Source organism: Desarmillaria tabescens, assembly GCF_030435595.1.
Source record: "Desarmillaria tabescens strain CCBAS 213 chromosome Unknown EV420scaffold_121, whole genome shotgun sequence".
Taxonomy (NCBI): domain Eukaryota; kingdom Fungi; phylum Basidiomycota; class Agaricomycetes; order Agaricales; family Physalacriaceae; genus Desarmillaria; species Desarmillaria tabescens.
The window spans coordinates 23,187-45,714 of NW_026848420.1; the positions used below are offsets into that span (position 1 = coordinate 23,187).

Consider the following 22,528-nt stretch of genomic DNA (forward strand, 5'->3'; position numbering starts at 1 on the left):
GTGGTAAGGGACACGGCGGGCGACGCCGACCTCCTGGGAGTGACTACCGGTATGTCGGATCGTAGGTGGGCTTCTTCATCTTCTACTTCCTCCAATAGAACCGTTGGGTTCTTCCCTCGAAGTGGCATTTGGTCACCGGGACGAGAAAGGTCCCGAGGCGGCATTTGGGCGCCCTTGGTAATCGAGGTGGTGGAGGAGGGCTCGCTGCCCTGTCTTCGGCCCAGGCCCGGGGCGCTTGTGTGTGGCGTTGTAACCTCCACTGTCGTTCCGTCCTTATGGCTCTTCCTGGACCCGGCGGTACTTCGGGTAACCCTTCGCGGGGGCACACATATTGGCTCGCTCGAAAGGTCCTCACTGTTCACCGATGTAAGGGCTACTGGGTGAGGGTGGTCGTTCGAGTTCACCACCTCAGCTGCTTTTCCGACGCCTCCCGCTAGAACAGATGGCTCCACATATGAAGACGCAGGCCCAGCGGGCTGGGTTGTCGACCTTTCTCCCACTCCGGGGTGACCTCCCTTCGTCAAGGGTGCAGTCAAGACTCGACCTAGGGGGCTCTGCCCTCGAGGGGCTTTCCCTGTGCGGTCGGCCGGGGGTTCCTGAGCTTGGACCGCCCCTAGGGGTTCAGTGCCAGTCGCAGACCGCGACGAGCGGCGGTAATCCCCTCCTACGCCGTCTTGTTTTTGCGATTCCGATTCCTTAGTTTCTTCAACTGGTAACGCGGCGAAAATGTTTTGATATTGCTCAAAGGGAGTACCTACATACGTAGTATAAGTCCGGCTAATGTTACAAGAGTGCGTACCCAGTGAAACTAAGTCCTTTGCCGACGCCGTCGAATCGCTTATTTCGACGCCGGCTCGTCTTTTGACGACTTCTCCTCCTTCACCTCCTCAATCTTCGTGTCCTTGCCATTCTCTTCTTTCTCGGCTTCCGCGAGTAGTTGACGTAGTCGTTGGGCGTTGGGCTTTTTGCGAGGTGGGAGTTTGACGGGAAGCCACTTGGACTTATCCGTTGGGCACTTATGGCCCCGGCTCCACCCGGTATTGCCGCACTTGAAGCACCGCTTGTCGCTTCGCAACTTGTCGATCTCCATCGGCTGCCCGGCACCGCCATATGTCGTTCCGGTGGCATCCTTCTTGTTGCCACCTGAACCTTGGCCGCTGCCCTTTTGTTGACTGCCTCGACCCGAACCTCCTTGGTTCGAGGAGGACTTACTGCCCATCCCCTGGGCGACTCCGTACCGGTAATTGGCGTCTATCCTCAAGACGCGCGCCTTCCATTGCGCATAGGTTGTGGGGCGCTCGTTGTCCCCATGCATAACCGTGTTTCGTACTGTGGGCCTGATGGCCACTTCCACCGCTTCGAACATCTGCTTCTCGTCTCCGAATTCCTCGCACTTGTGGGCTAGCCTCTCGAACTTCGCGAAGAATTCTACTGCGGATTTGAAGTCCGCCTGGCGGATCTTCTTCCACTCGGCCTTCCATATGGTTAGTTCCGCCACCTCGCGGAATTCCTGCGTGAGGTCGTGTGAGAATTCATCCCAGGTGGGGAACCTCCAATGCCCCCGCGGGTCTCGGTACCGATAGTACTGGTCAACCCACCACTGCTGCGCGTCCCCACGTAAGTACCCTTGTGCGAACGTGATTCGGTAGGGATTGTGCCCTTGATCGTTGACGGTGTAATACATGGGAAACACCGCGAAGTATACTTCGCAGTGGTGTAAGAACCGCGTGATGTCTGAGGATACCCCGGTGAAGTATTCCGGCTGGGTCACCAGCTTGGGTTTGACGTCGTTCCAGGGGTTGTTCACCCCTCCTGGCGCCAGCTGCCACGGAGGAATCGGATCCGGTGGCGAAGGAATGTGAGGGGGTGCGGGCGGCTTAGGGGGTCGCGAGAGTGACCGCAAGTTTCGATTTTCCCCCGGAGGGGGGTACCCTGCAGGGTCTGGGTATCGCAGCGGGTGCGGCGGCCTGGGTGATATAGGTGGGACCGTAGACCCTTTGCCTTTGTCAGGGCGCGATGGCCCCGCACCCGGGTCGTCCATGTCGTCATCGTCTTCTCCTGCGCCCCCGAAGAATCCTTCGGGGAAAAAGCCCGACGGATCCGACGGGTGAGGCATAGGCTGAGGCCGTCTGTACGGTTCACAACCCGGTTGGGGAACTCCTGGATTCACCAGGTTCCAGACCATGGCCGCTCTGTGCCAGGTTTCTACCTTGAGGATGTTTTTCATGAGGTATACGTCGCCCATCTGCTTGGCGTGTCGGTAGTCTTCACCGGCCTCGGAGAACAGCCACTGCGGGTCTTTCTCCATGTCTTCCATCACAATTTCGTACAATCCGTGCCAGGGTAGAAGTTCGAAAATACCGGGCCTAGGCACGGGGCCCTGAAGAAGGACCTGCCGGACCGCCGCCATTACCGTCGGTTCCAGGGCCTGGTTTGGAGGCCGACTTGACATCCTTGGCCTCCTTCCTCTCTCGGGCGATGCGGTCGAGCTCGCGGTTTCTTCTCTGTCGTACGATGTCGGAGTCGGGGTCGGTGATCTCCGCTTCATAGCTCGCCCAGGCTCTTCTCCTGGCCTCCAAGTCGGTGCCTGCTCTTCGGGCCGCTCCGGTATATCGGACGGCGGCTGCTCGTATTCGATTTTCGATCTCGGACTGGGTGGCGTCGGGTTCGAGGGGTAAGTCCCACCACCCATCGGGTCCTTGGAGGGCATCCTCCTCGGCTCAGCGGATGCGTGCGTCATGCGCTCTTCCTCGGTCCATTCTGGCCTGGACCTCTGCGGATTCCCTGGCAGCTCGAGGGAGTCTGAGGGACTCGACGTACGTGTGGTATAATAATGGCCACGGGCGCTGGGAGAGAGGGAGCGGGTCGGCGAAGGCTCTCGCTGGGACTGACGGCTCCCAATTGGAGACTCCGGTGAGGCGCTCGGAAACGGTAACTGTTCCAAGTTCCTCGGCGTCGTACTCGGGGTATTCGTCCCAAAGCTCCCCATCCGTCGGCTCGTGCGTGGGGACGGGGGGAGTGAGCGGCGGGGTCTCGGCCCTGTCAGAGTCTGAGTGGGGCTCGGACCCGGGCGTGTCTCGGGCCACAGGAGTTTCTTCCCTTGGGTCTGCGTAGACCCAACTGGTGCGGGGGTACCAGGCGACTGGCTCTCCCCTATCGGTTGGCCAGGGCTCTGGAACAGGCTGTGGGTTAGTTGCACTGGTGGTAGCCGCGGAGGCTCCGAGGCCGAGGTCTCCGGGATCGACGTAGAAGTCGTCACGACGTCCCCGGGTCGCCTCATAGCGGGCTCGGTCCCTGGCGATGTCGGCTGCAACCCTTCGGTCCCTTGCTTCTTCCCAGCGATCGTTGATTCTTGCGGCGTGGTTGGTTGTTGATCCCCACTCTGCCTCCTCCCACTTGTTCTGGGAGCGTCCGCTCCAGTTATCTCCGGTATAGGTTGCATTTTCCTCCTCGTTCGGGTAGAGGTCACTGAGGAGGTCTTCGAGTCTGATTCTTTCGAGCTCGGTGAGCTCGTCGCCTTCGTACTCGGTATCAGGGCTTTCTTCGCCCGTGACCAGATGCCTGGTGCCTTGTCTTCGGACTCCGTTGGCGCTTGACTCGCCCTCGACTGGAGAGACGTCGAAGAGACCTGGTAGGGGCGAGTCTCCTCGGTCGAGGGAGTGGTCTGACTCGGTTGCGCTTCTGTAGGAGTCGGTGTTCGACTCTGAGGATCCCGAGTTGGATCGCGACGATGCGTAAAGGGACCCTCCAGGTCCTCTGGGTGTGATGGGTCGGCCATCGTGTAAAGTCTGTTGCGAGGCTTCGGGGATGAAGATCACGGGTGGTGGATACGCCGGTGTTGTCGGAATGTAATGGAATGGTAGCTGTGCTCGTACTCGTCTTTGTTGACGGCAGCACCGCTGGAGGTAATACAAGCAGATGAACAAGAAAAAGGCGGTAGAAAGCGCGGAGATTACGGGAATGGCGTCGGATAAGGGCATCCGTCCGGGGGCTTATTTTCTGAGAAAGCCGGCGGTAAGGATGGACCATACGACGGTTAGGGCAATAATGGTTAGGGCGGCGAGGGTCGCGATAATCAGGTTGAGGTCGGTCTCGTAGTGAGAGTCGGTCATCAACGGGATATCGTCGTCAAATGAAGGGTCAGTCAAAGCTAACAGTATTACTGCTAACAGTGATGCTGACTTTAGAGCTATAGGGAGTGGTTTCGTGGTGCCTTTAGACAAGGGGTACGTGTGCACCGTACAAAATAACTAGCAGTCCTGCTAGAATTGGTGCGGCGATACAGACTCGAATAAGGGCAAGGGTAAGGAGAACAGTCACTAGGACTGCAATGATTGGATCGTTGATAAGGTGAGGTAAAACCCAGGCGATTACAGCAGCTTGGAGCAATAGGTCCAAAGGGAAAACCCAGAGGGCTACTGCGATGAAGAAGTGTATCGGCTGAATTTTGATAAGGTGCTTTTCCATTGGTCCACCTGCAATACGCTAACAACCACGAGGTTGTCCTTTCGAACGCACAGCAGTGACCTCTCTGGTCAAGCGAGGAATTTGGTTCGTAAAGAGTTGAGCAGCGCTCTTTCTCGGAAGTGACGCTGGGCAACGTTGGCGAGCTTCGGCTAAATGTTAGCCACTAACTCTTATCGACTTAGATCAACTCCAGATCGTCACTCGCACTTCGGTGAACGATACAAGAGGGGTCAAAGTAGATGGAAGAGAGCCAGTCGCGAACTTAGATAGTCACGAAACAGGGAGCTTTGAGATAGGTAGATTAAACCTTAGCCGAAGCTGGGGTTTAGGCCAGCTGAGGCTCTACTTAAATACACGTTGAGTAGGCTAAAAATAGTACTGTGAGAATGTCCGATCAGAACCGCAGCATAAAGTAAGCACGAATGCGTAAGAAAAGAAAAAGAAAAGAATAAACCGTAACATACTAGATCTCATCGGCTCTTCCCGGGAAAGCTACAGACAACGGGAGCAGTGTCTGCAAAACATGGAGGATTTACGCGTTCCCCCCCAGTACATACAGGGAGGAAGAGGAAGGAGTGTCAACATCCGCATCCAATTAGAAACCCTAGACACCTCCCAAATACGAGCCGTCGACGCTCTAGTCGACAGCGGATGCACTGGGAGCTGCATCAATCAGACGTTTGTACAAGAGCACCAAATAAACACGGTAAAACTGCCCAAGGCACAAGCCGTGTACAATGCGGACGGTAGCAGAAACAAGGGAGGAGATATCACAGAAATCGTGGAACTTCAAATGACCATCGGAGATCACCACGAAAAAATTGACCTCGCCGTCGTAGACCTAGGAAACGTGCCCATGTTCTTAGGACACGACTGGCTCAAACGACACAACCCCATCATGAACTGGAAAACCGGGGCTGTATCCTTGGTCCGATGTTCATGTCGCCAGATACCCTTCCAACTACCAGATGAGGACCCGGAGCAGCAGTGGGGAACGGAAGTAGAAGAAGGGGATACTATCCTAATCATTGACTTTGAAGAAGCCCTTCACATTCGAGCAATGGGGAGCAAGGCAAATGAATTAGCCGCCAAGGCCAATCAAGCAAAAGAAGCAAAGACGTTCGAAGAGATAGTACCAGAACCATATCGGGAATACCGGGATGTATTTGCTAAAGAAAACTTCGATGAACTACCACCCCGAAAGCCATGGGACCATGCCATTGAGCTAATCCCCAATGCCAATGCAAGCCTAGACTGTAAAGTCTATCCCCTTAATCCCACAGAACAAGAAGAGCTGGATAAGTTCCTTGACGAAAACCTGGAATCAGGGAGGATTAGACCCTCCAAGTCCCCAATGGCATCGCCATTCTTCTTTGTCAAAAAGAAGGACGGAAAGCTTCGACCCATACAGGACTATCGGAAGCTAAACAAGATGACCATCAAAAATCGATACCCTCTCCCACTTATCGGAGAGTTGATGGATCAACTCAAGGACACCAAGTATTTCACAAAGTTGGACATACGATGGGGATATAACAACGTAAGGATCAAGGGGGGAGATGAATGGAAAGCGGCTTTCCGAACAAACCGAGGATTATTCGAACCAATGGTGATGTTCTTCGGACTCACCAACTCACCAGCGACATTTCAATGGATGATGAACAACTTATTCAAAGAGCAGATCGCGAGAGGAGACGTCACCGTGTACCTAGACGACATCCTTATCTGTACCAAGGACAAAGACAGACATCGCAGTGTTGTTCGGGAGGTTCTAGCCATTCTCCGGGCCAACAATCTGTTCCTCAAAGCGGAGAAATGTGAATTCGAGGTGTTGGAGACGGAATACCTTGGAGTAATCATTAGCCAGGGATCAATTCGCATGGACCCCATCAAGGTCAAAGGAATCACGGAATGGCCCCAGCCCACCAAGAAACGAGAACTACAATCATTCTTGGGGTTTACCAATTTCTACCGAAGGTTCATACGTGACTATAGCAAACACGTACGACCCTTGACCCAGCTCACAGGGAAGGCAGAATGGACATGGGGAACAGCCCAGGAGAACGCTTTCCAAGAAATCAAAAGGAAGCTGGCAGAAGAAGTGGTATTAGCCATACCAAATCGAACGGGAAGATATCATGTGGAAGCCGACGCGAGTGAAGGAGCAGTGGGAGCAGTCCTATCCCAAGAACAGGAAGGAAAGTGGAGGCCCGTAGCGTTCCTATCCAAGGTCCTAACAGTTACAGAACGAAACTACGAAATATATGACAAGGAACTTTTAGCCATCATGCTAGCACTCGAAGACTGGAGGCATTATCTTATGGGAGCGTATCAGGATTTCGAGATCTGGACAGATCATCAAAATCTCCAGTACTTCCGAAAACCTCAGAAACTCAACCGTCGACAAGCTCGATGGGTAACGGAGCTTGCCGAGTACCATTTCACTCTTCACCACAAGCCAGGAACGGCAAACAAGAAGGCAGACCTATTATCCAGAAGGGCAGACCACGATCAAGGAAGCGAGGACAATGCAGAAGTAGTAGTCCTAAAACCAGAGATGTTTCGAGTGCTCATTATGCCCAGCGAAGAGGAGGTTCACAAAAGGATACGAACCGCCTTGCACGATGTAACCCGGTGGGACAAAGGAATAGAGGCGTCCCTTCACCATCCCAGAGGGATCACCCAACAAGAAGGCCTGATGTACTATGATGGACGGCTATACGTCTCCTGAGACGCCAAACTACGGGGAGAAATCATAGCTATTCACCACGATCATATTACAGCAGGACATCCAGGGGTGGAAAAAACCAAGGAACTTGTCCAGCACAACTATTGGTGGCCGAAATTGAAACAAGATGTGGAAAAATACGTGAAAGGATGCGAGGCCTGTCAACGAACGAAGACGAGCACCCAGAGGAAAAGAGCACCATTACATCCACACGCAGTACCCTCTCGACCATGGGAACATATCACGGTCGACATGATAGGCGAATTACCCGATTCCAATGGGTACAATGCCATTCTCATGATAGTGGATCGTTTCTCTAAGGAAGTAATCCCAGTACCGTGTTCCACCGAATTAACCTCGGCGGGATGGGCCAAAATTCTCAGAGATCACGTATGGGCCAAGCACAGAATGCCACAAAAGGTGATCTCAGACAGAGGACCTCAATTTGTGTCCAAATTTATGAAGGAATTATACGAAATGCTACACATCCAAGGAAACCCGTCCACGGCTTATCATCCGCAAACTGATGGACAGACAGAGCGAGCAAACCAGGAGATTGAAAAATACCTTCGGATATTTATCAATCACAGACAAAATGACTGGAGCGAACGGCTACCACTTGCAGCCTTCCAACATAACAATCAGAAGCACTCCGCCACCAGATATTCCCCCTTCGAAATCAACCATGGACAAAAACCTCATCTCGCCCCGCTCACGGTAAAAGAAGGAACAAACCCAGCGGCCAGGGACTTTGTAGCAGATATACAAAAGATGCATGAACAAACTGCCAAAGCACTAGAAAAGGCCGCCGAGACCATGAAACGACAGTACGACAAACATCAACGACAGGCGATAGAGTACCAACCTGGAGACAAGGTGTGGTTGGACTCCACCAACTTACATCTCCCTCGACCAATGAAAAAACTGGGAGACAAACAAGTTGGGCCATTCGAAGTACTATCCAAGCATGGCGCGTCGGCGTACAAATTACGTCTTCCTCCTTCCTGGAAAATCCATGATCGCTTCAATGAAAATCTACTCACCCCGTATCAGCCGCCGGAGTTTCCAATCCAAATACAGCCTGAAGCTCCACCACCGGACCTCGTAGACGGGCAAGAACAGTATGAGGTAGAAGAAATAGTGGACAGAAGAGAGCGAACTATGGGAAAGGGGCGAAAACGACACACCAAAATTGAATACCTTATCAAATGGAAAGGATATCCAAGGGAAGAAAACTCCTGGGTAGACGAATGGGAGTTGGACAATGCAAGAGAGGCAATTGAAGACTTTGAACAAGTTTCCTTCATTACTCGACCTCCGGCGGAGTGGTGGGAGAACGAAGACGAGTCAGATTCCTGGTCCGAACACGAATCTGTAACCGAATCTGAAGTCGACCATCCATTGGTACAGGCGATCCAAGAATACCTGATAAAACCAAACGCATCCTCTCTTGTAGGAGCCTATCTTCCTAAAACAAGTAACATCACAGTCGGGACGACTGCCTTAACAGGGGGGTAATATTACAATTTTGCGCCTTATCTTATCTTATCGACTCTCTCATAATCTTGCCATACTAATTATCCGACCTTGATCGCATACAACCATGAGGGTTCCGTACGTTTACAGTACCGTTGCAGACACTTGTAGTATATTTAGCATGACCCAAACTGTATTTAAGTAGCTCGACTGCAGGTCTTAAACCTCAGTCTCGAACTAAAGTTTATTCACCCGATAACTTAGTCTGAACTCACTCTCGCTCAACTAAGCGATAGCTCCCTTAACGCAAACCTGCGGACAACATAAAGCGCCTGACCGAAGTGCGAGTCACGCTTAGTTGTTTGATCTTGTTTGTGAAATCGGTCGCTAACATTATACCCCCCCCCCCCCCCACACACACACACACATCTCTATGTTGTCTGAAGTAGCTGACGCACAGTAAGATATTTAAAGCTATATATGGTACTAGGCAGGAGTGACTGAACATGAGGAAACATTGCGGCAGATGTCGAATAAACATGGAAAGAGTGGCGCACAGAGAGCTTTCTTGCAAGGGGGTACTGGAATTCCGGCCCGGCACACTGGGTAGGTAGGTAGGTCCAGCCAGATGTCACAAAAAAAAAAGTTGACCACCATTTTGGGGGTCTAAGAATGGACTTCAAGGATAAATTTTAGAGCATACATGATACAATATATGCTACTGAGTGTGCTACTTACCTTAGGGCATCATACCTAGCGATACCAACACTCAGTCAATGCCATTACAAAGTGGCCCTGCTGACTGGACATGGTGACATTACGACATCCCATTAGAGCACAGCCATGATTCAGACTTGATAGCATACAGATTATGTTCAAAACACTTTCAATATTAATATCACGGCTATTTCAGGCAAAATATTCACCGAATTGAGTCGAAAGATACCCAAATTTAGCATAATGACATCATAGATGTCACGTGAAGGTAGGTAGGTCCATCGTTGGTGCACGAAATTATTTAATCGACCCACTGTCTTTTAATTCATTATTAGGACCCCCTTGAGAAGTGAACGAGATAAGAACGTGACCGGGCACAGAGTCAGTGTAACTGTGAAGTAGAGTTAAATTACTAACGTGTGAAATATTGAGACCAGAAGAAGTTACATTGCACCCCTACATCGAGATCCAAACAGAAACACTGATTTAGAGAAAGATAACAATGACACCATATGATCAGCTTTGAAGCTGGACGTTCAGTACTATTAAGATGCCGGACTTATTTAATCTGTCACTCCATAGTACATAGCGAAAATCTTTCTATAACAGTTTGCAGCTATGAGATTTGTTTCATGGTAGTTACATTACACAGGAGGGCATGATTGGAGAAAAGAAGATACAGTCACCTCTGTAATAACCCATACCTCTGTAAGGCCATACACCCCCGTAACCCATAGGATTGTCTGTCCACCAAATAATGTCCGCAAAAAAGAAAAACACCGGACAACTTTCAGTAGATTCGAATCAAAGTTTAGAACCAGACATCTTGTCGAATCGTGGTGGTGTCGGGATGGCCGAAGTACTCTCTGGCAAGAGCTGGAAGAGATGAGAATGTGTAGAACATAAACCATTGCGACGCACCCATTCTAGCAACGTCACATAAAACGTTCGAACATACATCCGCCACATCTGGGTTGCCTCGACTCGTCCCAATATCGTACCATAATATGCTTGAAAGGGGATTTCAAAGGGCAAGGGTGGCAGTAGCCATGATGTGACCTCTGGTGAGCCACCATCGAGAGGATTGTGCAAATGAGCAACGATCCAATCATTAGAATCCGTCACAATGAACCGAACATTAGACCTTCTACGATAAACATCCGAATCGAGTTCAAATATGGCTTTCAATCACATAAACACTTACTTGAACCGTCTACTCAGAGCAAGGGCTTGAGCCGATGCTTCAATAAGCGGCTCATCGCGTAGGTCCCGTTCCCTTGTTTCGAGAAAGAGAAGCCGTGGCTCCAAGGACCTGACCTTGTATAGACACTTTTGCGATGTACCGTAGCCAGCGTTTAGGATTCGGTCTGAATGCGAAAACGGTTAATAGAAGAAGGCTTGAAAGCCAATAAACTCCGAACCCTCATCTTCCGTTTTGAACACCAGCATTGCATACTCCACAACTCCAGACAGTGTAATTTCCTGACCGTTCCGGTCACGATAGGACGCATCATTATCATCAGAGTCGATAATTATCTCTTGGTAAAGGCGGATATGGGGCGTGTTCTTGATGTCGCCAGTGCCTAGAAGCCGGTTCGGGTGTACGTACCGGTTACACCACAGAATATAATTCGCCTTGTCATCGACGCTGAGCTCTGAAAGTGTCGAAGGTAAGCCGGCGCCCTCTGCCGATTTTAAATACGCTGAATATATCTCCTCTGCATCGAGATGGGCCTGTGAGAGGGTCGTGACATCGAGCCCGGGATCGGCTTCGAGTCTGGTCTTGATAGCTTTTTTTATGTCAATCTCGCGTTCTTTCCTTATGGTTGTGAACACAAAGGAGAGATAGGCGTTGGTTACTTGACGAGCAGCCGCGCCCAAGTTCTGTATCAGGAAATGTTGTTGTCACTAAGGATACATGAAAGGGTAAGTACTGGCCTTGGGTTCGGAAGTCGAGTAGATGATTTCCAGCTCATTGTATAAAGGCTCGAGGTCATCGGCATAATGTTTAGACCGGGATGGATGACAAAGGAAACCCTTGGGAGTCCAATCGTACGAGGCAAAGCGAAAGCCCAAACGGTCTTGAAGAATTGTTTCTGAGACTTCTGGAAACTTGTAGGCCTGAACAACAGTCAGCTTCAGTAACAGGAAGAACAGGTACACTTCGCTTTACGTGGTAAGAGTTCATACTTTTCAAGACGTACTCATCTGGATCTGTTTCCTTGTCCCGCAGCAACTTATCCCCGTCCTCATCCTTCTCCTGTGATTGCCCATCCAATAGGAGACCCAGAATTCCCAGAGGGCCAAACGTCCGAGGTGTCATACCAGCCTCCTCAAATAGTGCCTCGCATTTCTGGAGAATAGGCTGAGCAATTCTCAACCGTTTTGAAAGTGGACTTCCAGTGGAATCAGCGTCGAGCTGTCTTTTCAGTGACATGGGAGGATGTAATGATTCAGAAAGATTTTCAGGATGAATCGATATAAGTATGTGTAGACTCGAACTGGTCTCAGTTGACGAGGAAGGGGTTTAGATAATCGATGGGTAAACTGGAACATAATTTGGTTGCGGAAATATCTTCCCACGATTTTTGCCGAGTGTCCCTGTAAATGTTTGATCCAACAATAATTTCTGCATCCTTACTCCAAACTGCCAACTCTGATACACGGTCACAGATCCAAGTACATCCCCGCATTCCCTCGGCTTCCGAGTGGTGCCCTCATTAGAGGAGATTACATCTATTTCTGCGGCTTTGCTCCGACCAAAGATACTTGCGAGCATATATCACGAGCACTCAGCACATGCATGAAGCCAGACCATATACCGACTCCTCAATATTGATACGGGGCTCTGTGTCCTGAAAAATAAACTTGGTCGTGGCGTGCACCTTTTCAGTGCCCAAACCGGCGATTGAGCTGCGGAGTGCTGCGGAGTGCATCAATGCATTTGCCGCACGTCAATTCTATCCCTTTCACACATTGTTCAGGCTTGCTACAGTTTGGTTTCAGCGTTCGGGCCGCCCTTCAACGAGTCAATGATAACTTCGGAGTCCTCGCCGTGGAGTACATGGCTTGTCCTCGAATTTCTTTGACTTTTCTGTCTAACTACGTTACCTATTTACACCTTTGAGCACGTCGTCCGCTAGCTTAGCGCTGTCGTTCCCGAACCTGCGTAAGGATATGACCAACTGATGTGACTTTATCCTTACACAGTAAGTCACCAGACTTGTTGGTCAGATACGCAGATCGGTTACTCCGAAAGGACAACTCAACAGAAGGAGCAGACGTAGAGGGAGCCTCGGATCGTTTAGTGCATTCGTGTTGCATCTATGGGAAGTATATGATAATACATCCGTAGGTGACTATCTTCAATCACCTAGAGGATAAGGATATCTTTTTGCACTTTTATACCGCAAGGCTATCCGAGAAATGCCCCCATGATCGCCAGACTTAGAAATGCCTGTAGATCTGAATATATCAACAAGTTGCGGCAGATGTTCACCGGTATGTCTTCAATAATATTCAGTTGTATATATAGTACTGATACCTTGTACACAGACGCGAGAGTGAGTAAGGATCTGGCAGAGCAATTCGACGACGAGATATTCAGTGTCATCACTGTCGTGGTCCTCGGTTCGAATTCTTTGTCGTTCAACCGGCCGTCGAGGGAGATATATCCCGCGAATGAGCGTTTCCAAAAATACTACCAGATGAGGCATTCAGGTCGGAAGCTGACTTGTCTGTTACTCGAGGAATAAGATCTAGGTGAATTGCCTCATCAGAGGTATATTTTGACGACGAGCCCGTACCAGATGGCTGTCTTGCTTCTGTACAATAGCTACAATCGGCTTTCTCTGTCTGAGCTTGTCACAGCGACATCAATTCCGAAGGAGATCATTATTCAGGTCCTTGACAACTTGCTATCCTTGTCAATGCGAGGATCCTCGTCAACGAAGAGTCTGGGCAGTACGGTCTTGATTCCAGTGAGTCTATATTGGATTCGCTCTCATTGGCTGATCTGAGTTTTCTAGATTTCAAGTCGAAGAAGATTCGAGCCGATGTGGATCAACTTATCAAGGCTGAGAGACCCGGACAAACGGAGGCGATTAGGGCTGTGCAGGAGGGTCAGAAGCCTGCTATCCAGGCCACCATCGTCCGGCACGTCGACTGCTTTGGGTTGGGGTTTTGAACCCCAATCTCTCCTCTAGGATCATGAAGACCCAGAAGTCGATGACGAACCAACAACTCGTTCAGGAGGCCGTTGAACAGATTTCTCAGCGATTCATGCCTCAGGTTCCCGCCAATCGAAAGGTATGTTCCGTTTGATATCCCGAGTATCATCTTAATTTCACCGTCGCTTCATCAGGCTATTGATATCCTTCTCGAGAAACAATGCATCAAACGGGAAGGAGACGTCTTGGTATATATGGCATAGAATCGTTCTCTGCCACGAAATTCATTCTTTTTCTTTGTAGAATATATACAAAGAAAAAGAATGCTATATTTATATTTGTCGATCGAGAAGAACTTGTACATATTCGAGTTCGGATTTTTATGATCTTTGTGAGCATGCTAGTTGTACTGTGTAGCACCGGCCCCCGGGTTGGCTGTGACTCGGACGAGTAAAGTGCAAGTTGGAGTGGATACGTTTCAACTAGCGAGTACAATGGAGATTACAAAAAGGGAGACCATTGCTGAGACGACAAACGTAATATGAATCTATGAAGAACAGCCCGGCGTGCAAAAAGAGACAGAGTTGCTTGCGTATAGAACAATGAATATATGTAAATGATGAAATGTAAAGGGATGCCCTAGAAAAGACTGGTTCGTTAGTCGACCAAAATGAAATTTAATAATGAAAGGAAACCACTAATATACCTTTCCTGGGTCTTTCTAAGCAGACTTGCTCGATTCTACAATGCGATCTAGGGAGTTGGACGCTGATGGTGGGTTTGATGGCGACGGAGATGTGATACCGGTGGTCCCCGTTCCTGGCAATAGCTGATGAAAGTTAGAGTAACTCTAATCGGCCCTTGTGGAAATGTTACATACCCATTCCATCAAAAGTACGTATATTTTCTTAACCCTGGACCGCCATTCCTTGACTGCCTTGTCTCGTGCGACTAGCGTCCCGTAGAGTGACAGAAAGGGGTTCGGAACATCGAGTTCAGAAAAATAAGGCATGTGCGTGATTTCAGACGATTGACCAGGTAATTTGCCATTATGTAGATGCGCCAGCAGCCACCTTTCCGAATCCGTTACGATAAAGCGGATGCTGCTTGAGCTGAAATAGACATAGGTAGGAAAAATAGCACTGAAAAAGGCACATACTTTGATAGATGACTAAGTGCAAGAGCTTGAGCTGTTGCCTCCGTCAGGGCCTCGCCCTCTAAGCTTCCTTTACTGTTGAGGCTTTTCGCTTCAAGAACAACAAGTCGACCTTCTTGTGTTTGAGCCAATGCCGAAAGGAACTTCAGTTGATCAGAAGACAGGATGGGTACTGAATGTATTAGCAGTCAGGATAACCAATATGTTACGGATCAAAGATCAAACCTTCATGCTCGGTTTTAAAAAGCCATATCCCATAGTCGGACACTCCTGATAACCTGAACGGTCGGCCATTCTTATCGAGAAGTGTGGCACCTTTGGATACTCCTGTATCAGGTCCAATAGCGAACTCTGGAAATAGACGTAGTTGATATTGGTCCTTAGCGCCACCGAGGGTCGGCAATTTAGTGTCCCTCATGTTCTTGTTACAAAACCACACAAAATCGGCCCTATCCTCAATCCTGAAGTCTTCAAAAGTCGATCCTACAGGCACATTTTTTCCATCTGGCGTCTCCAAGAACTCCGAGATGGCTTCAGGCTTTACCGAAGCATCGTCGTTGAAAACATCTGGAGGAACGAGTGTTGCGATGTCGATACCAGCTTCTATTTCAGACTTTATAAAAGCCGTGGTTTTGGTCTTCCTCATTTCCGTTACGGTGGTGGTTATGAATTGGATATACGCGTTGATGATCAATCGCGCAGCCGCCTCATTCTAGATGACCAAAGAGTTTTTTCGTCAAGTGTTAAGACATTAAGATATGGGTGTAACCTTGGATCCAGATGAGCGGTAAATTGCTTCCAATTGTTGGTACAAGGGTTCGAGGTTGTGACTATTGAATTCTGATTTTTTCATTGTGTCGAATATACCTTGTGGAGTCCAATCAGTGGGTTCATTGAATCGCACCCCTAAATCTTGTAATGCTTCGCGTGTTACGGTAGAGAACGAAGCTGACGGCACCTAGTCACATTAGATAACTCAACATGTAAAAGAAGACTGCAAATGTATGTACTTTTGGTTGTTCCAAAGAGGCTTCCAGTGACTTGAGAACTTCGTCACGATTCTCTCTGGCCTCTACATTTATCGTTTCTTCGGACAATATCTGGCGGATAATGCCCAGTAGGCCAAGCGTAGGCTGCGAGCCAGCTTCGTTGAGGAGCTTCTGAAAATGTTCCGAAACTGTGCCAGTGAGCTGATTGGTATCTGAAACTTTGGCGCGTTTTTGTGGTGATAAATCAGAATCGGAGAGTGAGCGCCTTCTTTGAGTCATGGTGGAGAGAGCGAATGGTTATTGATAACCAGAGACCAGTGGACTCACGGGTCGCCTTCTTTCTCACGATGAAGCGGTGGGCCATCGCAGGGTGTGGCATGCCCGAGTCCTGCTGGGTTGTGGAAGAAGCTCTTGAATTTGTCACGATAAATCTGTTACTGTATAGCTCCACTTCTTGCGTCGTGACCAGAAAAGGGCCCGCAGAAAAACGATCGAGCGACCCTGAAAATGACAGAACAGATCCCGGAATCTGATTTTACTGCCGCGGTAACTTTTTTCATTTTGATCGTATCAATCATTTTTGAAATGATATCAGACAGGGTCTGGGAATGACGAAGAATAGCTTCTTGCCAAGAATGCCGTTCTCTTCCATATTTTTTGAGACCACCAAATATCCGGTCTTGGTCGACCTCAGGTTCGATAGTATATGGGAGCATCTTGTGCTCTATCAGCCTCCATTGGCAGCAGGTTGAAACTCAGTGACGGTGGCAGAGTATTCAGAGGTATGATACATCTTCACTTATCTTACACCTTCTCATGTATCAATAGCAGGTACGATATGTTCTTCGGTAGCTATTCTTGTCTCTAGAGCCAACAGCTCGTGTGCGAGAAACATCGAGTCATGTGACTAACCCGTTACCCCAGGTTTATCCTCCTGGCAAGGCTGAAGTTCGACACTCTACCATCCCACGTCATACAGTTTGCCAGCAGGTCGACATTGTAACCCATGAAGACATCAGCAAGGGTAGGGTTATACACGCCACCAGGAAGGCAGTCAAGGCACGCCTTCGTCGCTTGGAGGAGATAGAGATATGTAGGATCTGCCGTCTTGCTCGAAACCAGCATATCCGGAAACTACGGGAGTAACACCGACTATTGTCAGGAGCTCGCATAGGTAGAGGATGTTGAACTCGTGTAGAGGATAGAACTGTACCATACTGAGCATTCATAGATTGATATCTGCAATCAGATCGTATGTATCTGTTCAGCGATACTCGACAAAGAGAAATTGACTGTCCGATCCGACGATAACAGGGATGACATGAACATTCGAGCACTTATACATTGGCCTATACTGAAGAAGAAAATTAAGTCCTTACAAGATGCCCAAGAGAATGATTGGACTAACCTAGTAAACAATTCGAACTGATTTTGTACGGCTCACGAGCCTACGGTCTGCATGAACATCAAACTATGGCCAATAATCGATAAGTAACGCACAAAAACTATGATCGTTGCCATTCAAAAGCGGTCCTTCACCAAAGGATCCAAAGGAGGTCTACTGTACGATGGCTACAAAAAGCGCATCAGCGTCTTCAGCGTCCAAAAAGACAACACAACCAAACCCACCAAAGGCGCCGGCTTGTTGTCCAACACTTCCTCGATCCTTGCCAATACATCATCCGTCAACTTCGGCAGTACCTCCAGGGCCTTCAGGTTATCTAACAATTGCTCAGGCTTCGTCGCGCCTAAGATAACAGTTCCTGTATTAGTGTTCTTCGCTACCCACGCAAGAGCCAGAGCTGCAGTCGAAGCACCAAGCTCTTCAGCGATCTTGGTGAGCTCTTTGACTTTGCGGATCTTCTCTTGCCCTTCAGGGGATGTGAGGGAGGCGCGAGTATCCTTGAAAAAATCGGCATTAAGGTCGAAGCGCGAACCGGGAGGAATTCCGTTGTTGTACTGAAGACCTTTCAGTGAGCGACGGGGGTCAGAGAAAGGAACAAACCTTTCCGGTTAGAAGCCCACTAGCTAGAGACGACCATGTGGTAGTGCTGATACCATACTTCTTGTACAGTGGACTGCGGTGATTATGAGTAAGTAATAGAATGGGCAAGAGATCTTAAAAACATACGCATATTCCTTTTCAGGTCGTTCGCGATGAAGCATGCTTTGAACCAAGTTAAATAAGTGTACGACATCGCAACATACAGACGTACTGGTGTTGGCACTGCTCAGCTATGGGACCTTGAAGGCCGAGTCTATCAGCAACGTCTGCATGGATGTGAGGTGTAGAATACAAGATAAAAGAACGATATAACATACGATACGCTTCCTCTATTTCGCGCGCGCTCCATTCCGATGTTGCCCAATAAAAGGCCCAACCCTTGTCAATCACGTAGTTGAAGGCCCGGACAATTTCCTCCATTGGAACTAAGAAGATGTAGGTCAGTGAATAAGAATGAGCTCGAACCTGTAACTCAATACTCACCATTAGGATCGTGTCGGTGGGCAAATATCACGTCGACGTAATCCATCTGAAGGCGGGCAAGACTCTCTTGAGTGGCCTCAATGATACTGAAGCTCATATTAATTTACGCTTCGCACAAAACAGTTGAGAACGAACTGTTTCCGAGACAGGCCACCGTCATTAGGTCCAGAGCGTAACCCAAAGAAAATTTTGGTCGATATCACGAGATCCGACCTGCGATATCCGAGTTCTTTAATGGCACGACCCCTACGATTCTAATTCAACATTGAATGAAAGAGGAGCAGAAAGGAGGGACACACATTTCTATTTCAGACTTGCCCTTGGCGTAAGCCTCTGCGGTGTCGAACATGTTGATGCCATTCTCGAATGCTAGCTTGATGAGTTCCTAATTACCATCAGATTAGTAATTGTACAGGTATCTGTCAAAGGAGGACGTACCTTGACTGGGTCACCGACAACAGTACCCCCGTACGTTAGCCCTGTGAGAAGTGAGTGCCTCAGCTCAGAACATCATGAGTAATACTAACATCCGCCGAGAGAAAATAACGGTACTCTCAACCCACTGGGCCCTAGCCTCCGGAACAGCATGTTCTTAGGGTCAAAGTCTGGTGGTGTAGAGGTCGTCGTCATGGTAGCAGTTCACAAACGTGAAAGCGATATCACTGAAAAGAAAAGCAATGAGCTTCAAGCCAGTATAGAGAAGCGATAAGGGCATACATCGACGTGGTAAAAGTGCAAATCTAGACATAGATTGCGTATGCCTTTTATACCGGCTAAGATTGCGTCCGGCGCTATTTTAAATCGCAGGGCGGATTCTTGCTGAGTGAGCATATTGAACTGTTGCTGACCAAGTCGACTAGTAGTCGTACGCGTTCACTATGCCGTTCCGAAAAGAAGCGGAATGTGGGAAAAAGAATACTGCAAGGGGAAACAGAATAATGATGGTGGTGGAGCAAGGAGAAAGTGATTTTGTTTGCTTCCATTTGTGGCTCGAACGATTCGGAATAGCGGCCCGAAACGTCCGGCAAACCCGTCACTTTCATCCCTAACAGCGAACAAGTTTCGCTCGTGTATCAAGCAGCTGATCGTTCTCCTGCGGTCTAATCATCGATGCCAGTACAATGTAACTGCCACTCTATGTTTCACTGGATGTTCGGGCTGCTTGTTGCGATTTCTTTGACAATCTGAATGCTACTGTATAATCAGTACTATAAAGAGCTCGTTCAAGTACTTCTTACTCCTCCTTACCGTCGCCTTTGTGGCAGGGACTTATCTAAATTGTCCCAACTATACTTAGACCGGTCACGGGTCCTGCTTCTTTCCCTTCATTTGACAAAGTTTGGGATCATACTCGGCCAGCGGATTTATTCCGCGGCTGCACTCCGAGGCAGGACCGTGCACTTAGGCGCCAAATGATTACACGAGTCCTCCATGCTATCTTCTGAACGCCCACTGGGTACTGCTACAATTATGATAACGTCGAACTCTTTTCCGCCTCTAACACCAAGTCAATCATCGAATCTAAAAACGGTCTGGGCATATTTTGAGAAGGGTCTGGATCTTATAATGAGTTCGCCAGAGGGTATTCCATTGGCGTCGGTGCGTTCAAACCCAGGTTCTATTTCTTTGACTGACAGTCACGTATGCAGTACAACTCATTATATTGTGCTGTATACAACTATGTCACGTCGCCGAAAACAATTTGTGAATGCAGTAAGACTTGCTTTTTGAGCTAATGGACATGCACTGAATGTTCTCCCAGAAGAGGATCCAGAGTTTGTTGGAGGAGGCGCCGGCCTCTATGTCAACATTACTAAGTACTTCATTACATATCTCAAAGACATTCGGGATGTTCGTTCAACTGCCTCGTGTCATGTTGATTGTTCACAACTTCATTGCAGAAAGCTGACAATCTCCAGGAGGAGGATTTGTTGACGTATTATGCTCACGAATGGCAACGATACACGGCTGGAGCTCAGTCCATCAACCGGTTATTCTCATACGTCAATCGGTATTGGGTCAAGAGAGAAAGAGACGAAGGTAATAAAAAAGTGTACCCGGTATATACTGTGGGTTGGGCCCATCAATATCAATGTTCACTGCATAAGCTCATGTCTGATTACAGCTTGCTGTGGTACAATGGAAGGACCATCTATTTGTTCCAATACAGCAGCAGAACGGCAAGCTGACCACCGCACTACTGCACCTCATCCAACGACAGCGTAATGAAGATACTATCGATCAAGGTCTCGTCAAAAGGGTCGTCGATTCCTTCGTAGCCCTTGGGTTAGACGATACAGATCTGAATAGCCGATGTCTCGACGTCTATCGAGAGCATTTCGAGACACCCTTCCTGGCTGCCACAGCAACGTATTATCAGAAGGAATCTGCGACTTTTTTGCTAGAGAACAGCGTACCGGACTATCTCAAGAAAACCAAAGAGTGGCTCCAAGAGGAGAAAGGTCGCATCGGGCGATATATGACCACTGAAACGCAGACCAGCGTTGTTCCAGTATGTGAAGCGGCCTTCATCCATTCACACGCCAAAGTTATGTGGGTCACATTTCAAGGTCTTCCTGAGTTTCATCAGGACGTCGACTTTCAGCAGGAGCAGGTTCCACTATCGCGTATACATAAGGAACTCGATCTTTCGCGAAAGAAGCTCGAGGAGCGTGTTAAGCACGCAGGGCTAGATGCAGTCTCTGCTCTTGTAGGAGAGAACGGAGGCACACCGGATTTACAGGGCTATGTCGATGCGCTCTTGGAAGTCCGTACCAGGTATTTGGCGTTCGTAGCACAGAATCTCAAAGGAGACCCTGCGTGCATGGCCAGTATCGACAAGGCTTGCAGGGACTTTGTGAATAAAAATGCCACGACGGGAACTTCAACCAATGTATCTCCAGAACTGCTGGTGAAGTATGCAGATTTGGTGCTGCGGAAGAACAACAAATTAGTGAAGGAACAGGACGTAGAAGTTGCCTTGGATCGCATGGTATGTTTTTTATTCCACCTTTGTTGTTTCGTTCCATAAATGTCTGATATATTTTCAGATAGTTATTTTTAACTACCTCGAAGATAAGGACATACTCCAACATTTCTACGCTGCCAGTCTATCGAGGCGTCTCGTTTACGAGTCATCAACGTCGGATGAAAACGAAGCAAGTATGGTCTCCAAGCTTGAAAAGGCTTGTGGATCTGAATACACAAGCAAGCTGCGGCAAATGCTGACCGGTACGGCGTCTATAATTCTACATGGTCTGCATATAACTGATAGCGCTTGATTAGACATGAAATTGAGCAAAGATTTGGCAGATCAGTTCAACCCGGAGCGCGAGCAAGACGACATAGACATGACATTCAGCATCATGGTCCTCGGTACGAACTCTTGGCCGTTATATCCATCTTCGCATGGATTCACCATCCCGAGGGAGATATACCCCACATATGACCGCTTCCAGGAATATTACCAGACGAAGCACTCAGGGCGAAAACTAACATGGTTATGGAATTACTCGAGGAACGAGCTCCGAACGAACTATCTCAACCAGAGGTACATCCTCGTGACAAGCTCGTTCCAGATGGCTATCTTGGTCATGTATAACGACCACGACACGCTTTCTCTCACCGAGCTCATCACAGCGACGTCGATTCCGAAGGAAGTCATCACCCAGATTCTTTCCATCCTCATCAAGGCCAAGATTCTCGTCAATGAAGAACCCGAGCAGTATGATCTCAATCCCAGTTGCGTCTGTCGAGTACCTGATCCTGATGCTTCTGACCGATGGGAATATCCAGGCTTTAGGTCCAAAAAGATACGAATCAACTTGAATCGGCCGATCAAAGCTGAAGAGACGAGCAAAGTGCTGAAAAATGTCGACGAGGATCGAAAGTATATCATTCAAGCCACTATCGTCCGGTTTGTATTCTAGGATATATATTCGCACGAAGATTCTCAATGATCATCCCGTTCCGCAGAGTCATGAAAGCTCGGCAGTCGATGACGAACCAACAGCTCGTACAAGAGGTCATTTCGCAGCTCTCGCAACGGTTCACGCCGAACGTTGGTGATATAAAAAAGGTATGGGTTTTTGGGTGTATTAGTGGCATCCTTCTCAACTTCACGTAGGCGATCGACATTTTGGTTGAGAAAGAATACATCGAGCGGGTTCAGGGTACGCGAGACAGGTTCGCGTACGTTGCGTGATCGTGTTGCTTCGATTATACTTGTACATCCTTAATCGTGTTTTGTGGTATGGTGTAGCATTCTGTGTCTGATTGTACTTGTAGTCCTTAAACAAAAATTCACCCTAAAAAGTAACTAAGTCCAAGTAGGGGGGA

The 22,528-nt window shown here is 48.7% G+C and overlaps 5 protein-coding genes across 5 annotated transcripts; 2 read left to right on the forward strand and 3 right to left on the reverse strand.

Moving 5' to 3' along the window:
* Nucleotides 1-9,894: 9,894 nt before the first annotated feature.
* EV420DRAFT_234277 (uncharacterized protein) lies at nucleotides 9,895-11,984 on the reverse strand. The gene is made up of 6 exons (XM_060481321.1): nucleotides 11,562-11,984; nucleotides 11,327-11,509; nucleotides 10,810-11,272; nucleotides 10,593-10,755; nucleotides 10,310-10,535; nucleotides 9,895-10,264 (listed from the first exon to the last, which is right to left on the reverse strand). The coding sequence occupies exons 1-6, from the start codon at nucleotides 11,823-11,825 to the stop codon at nucleotides 10,193-10,195; spliced, it is 1,371 nt and encodes a 456-aa protein (XP_060322384.1). The 5' UTR covers nucleotides 11,826-11,984; the 3' UTR covers nucleotides 9,895-10,192.
* An 838-nt stretch (nucleotides 11,985-12,822) lies between these two features.
* Nucleotides 12,823-14,102, forward strand: EV420DRAFT_1487384 (uncharacterized protein; the record flags this gene model as incomplete). The annotated part of the gene is made up of 9 exons (XM_060470511.1): nucleotides 12,823-12,889; nucleotides 12,944-13,108; nucleotides 13,151-13,169; nucleotides 13,325-13,368; nucleotides 13,417-13,567; nucleotides 13,594-13,696; nucleotides 13,752-13,805; nucleotides 13,861-13,948; nucleotides 13,975-14,102. 9 exons carry the CDS (start codon nucleotides 12,823-12,825, stop codon nucleotides 14,100-14,102), a joined length of 819 nt encoding a protein of 272 aa, XP_060322385.1.
* A 176-nt stretch (nucleotides 14,103-14,278) lies between these two features.
* Nucleotides 14,279-15,981, reverse strand: EV420DRAFT_1652364 (uncharacterized protein; the record flags this gene model as incomplete). Its single annotated transcript, XM_060478634.1, has 6 exons — nucleotides 14,279-14,386; nucleotides 14,438-14,663; nucleotides 14,717-14,885; nucleotides 14,939-15,425; nucleotides 15,483-15,671; nucleotides 15,724-15,981. The coding sequence occupies 6 exons, from the start codon at nucleotides 15,979-15,981 to the stop codon at nucleotides 14,279-14,281; spliced, it is 1,437 nt and encodes a 478-aa protein (XP_060322386.1).
* A 1,242-nt stretch (nucleotides 15,982-17,223) lies between these two features.
* Nucleotides 17,224-18,820, reverse strand: EV420DRAFT_1652365 (NADP-dependent oxidoreductase domain-containing protein; the record flags this gene model as incomplete). Its single annotated transcript, XM_060478635.1, has 11 exons — nucleotides 17,224-17,274; nucleotides 17,332-17,661; nucleotides 17,708-17,780; nucleotides 17,834-17,869; nucleotides 17,919-17,973; nucleotides 18,025-18,132; nucleotides 18,191-18,276; nucleotides 18,326-18,436; nucleotides 18,490-18,575; nucleotides 18,629-18,669; nucleotides 18,718-18,820. The coding sequence occupies 11 exons, from the start codon at nucleotides 18,818-18,820 to the stop codon at nucleotides 17,224-17,226; spliced, it is 1,080 nt and encodes a 359-aa protein (XP_060322387.1).
* Nucleotides 18,821-19,221: 401 nt separating this feature from the next.
* EV420DRAFT_1589901 (Cullin) lies at nucleotides 19,222-22,522 on the forward strand. The gene is made up of 10 exons (XM_060474891.1): nucleotides 19,222-19,789; nucleotides 19,840-19,903; nucleotides 19,953-20,041; nucleotides 20,092-20,259; nucleotides 20,316-21,182; nucleotides 21,241-21,421; nucleotides 21,476-21,931; nucleotides 21,986-22,106; nucleotides 22,166-22,268; nucleotides 22,317-22,522. The coding sequence occupies exons 1-10, from the start codon at nucleotides 19,622-19,624 to the stop codon at nucleotides 22,392-22,394; spliced, it is 2,295 nt and encodes a 764-aa protein (XP_060322388.1). The 5' UTR covers nucleotides 19,222-19,621; the 3' UTR covers nucleotides 22,395-22,522.
* Nucleotides 22,523-22,528: the final 6 nt, after the last annotated feature.

Excerpts from the sequence above, each read along its gene's own strand:
- EV420DRAFT_1589901 (XM_060474891.1), top strand. The coding sequence starts at position 19,622 with ATGCTATCTTCTGAACGCCCACTGGGTACTGCTACAATTATGATAACG. Across the intron at positions 20,042-20,091 it reads ATCTCAAAGACATTCGGGAT|AAAGCTGACAATCTCCAGGA; the intron begins GTTCGTTCAACT and ends ACTTCATTGCAG. Across the intron at positions 22,269-22,316 it reads ACGTTGGTGATATAAAAAAG|GCGATCGACATTTTGGTTGA; the intron begins GTATGGGTTTTT and ends AACTTCACGTAG.
- EV420DRAFT_234277 (XM_060481321.1), bottom strand. The coding sequence starts at position 11,825 with ATGTCACTGAAAAGACAGCTCGACGCTGATTCCACTGGAAGTCCACTT. Across the intron at positions 11,273-11,326 it reads ACTCGACTTCCGAACCCAAG|AACTTGGGCGCGGCTGCTCG; the intron begins GCCAGTACTTAC and ends TTCCTGATACAG. Across the intron at positions 10,265-10,309 it reads ATGTGACGTTGCTAGAATGG|CTCTTGCCAGAGAGTACTTC; the intron begins GTGCGTCGCAAT and ends CATCTCTTCCAG.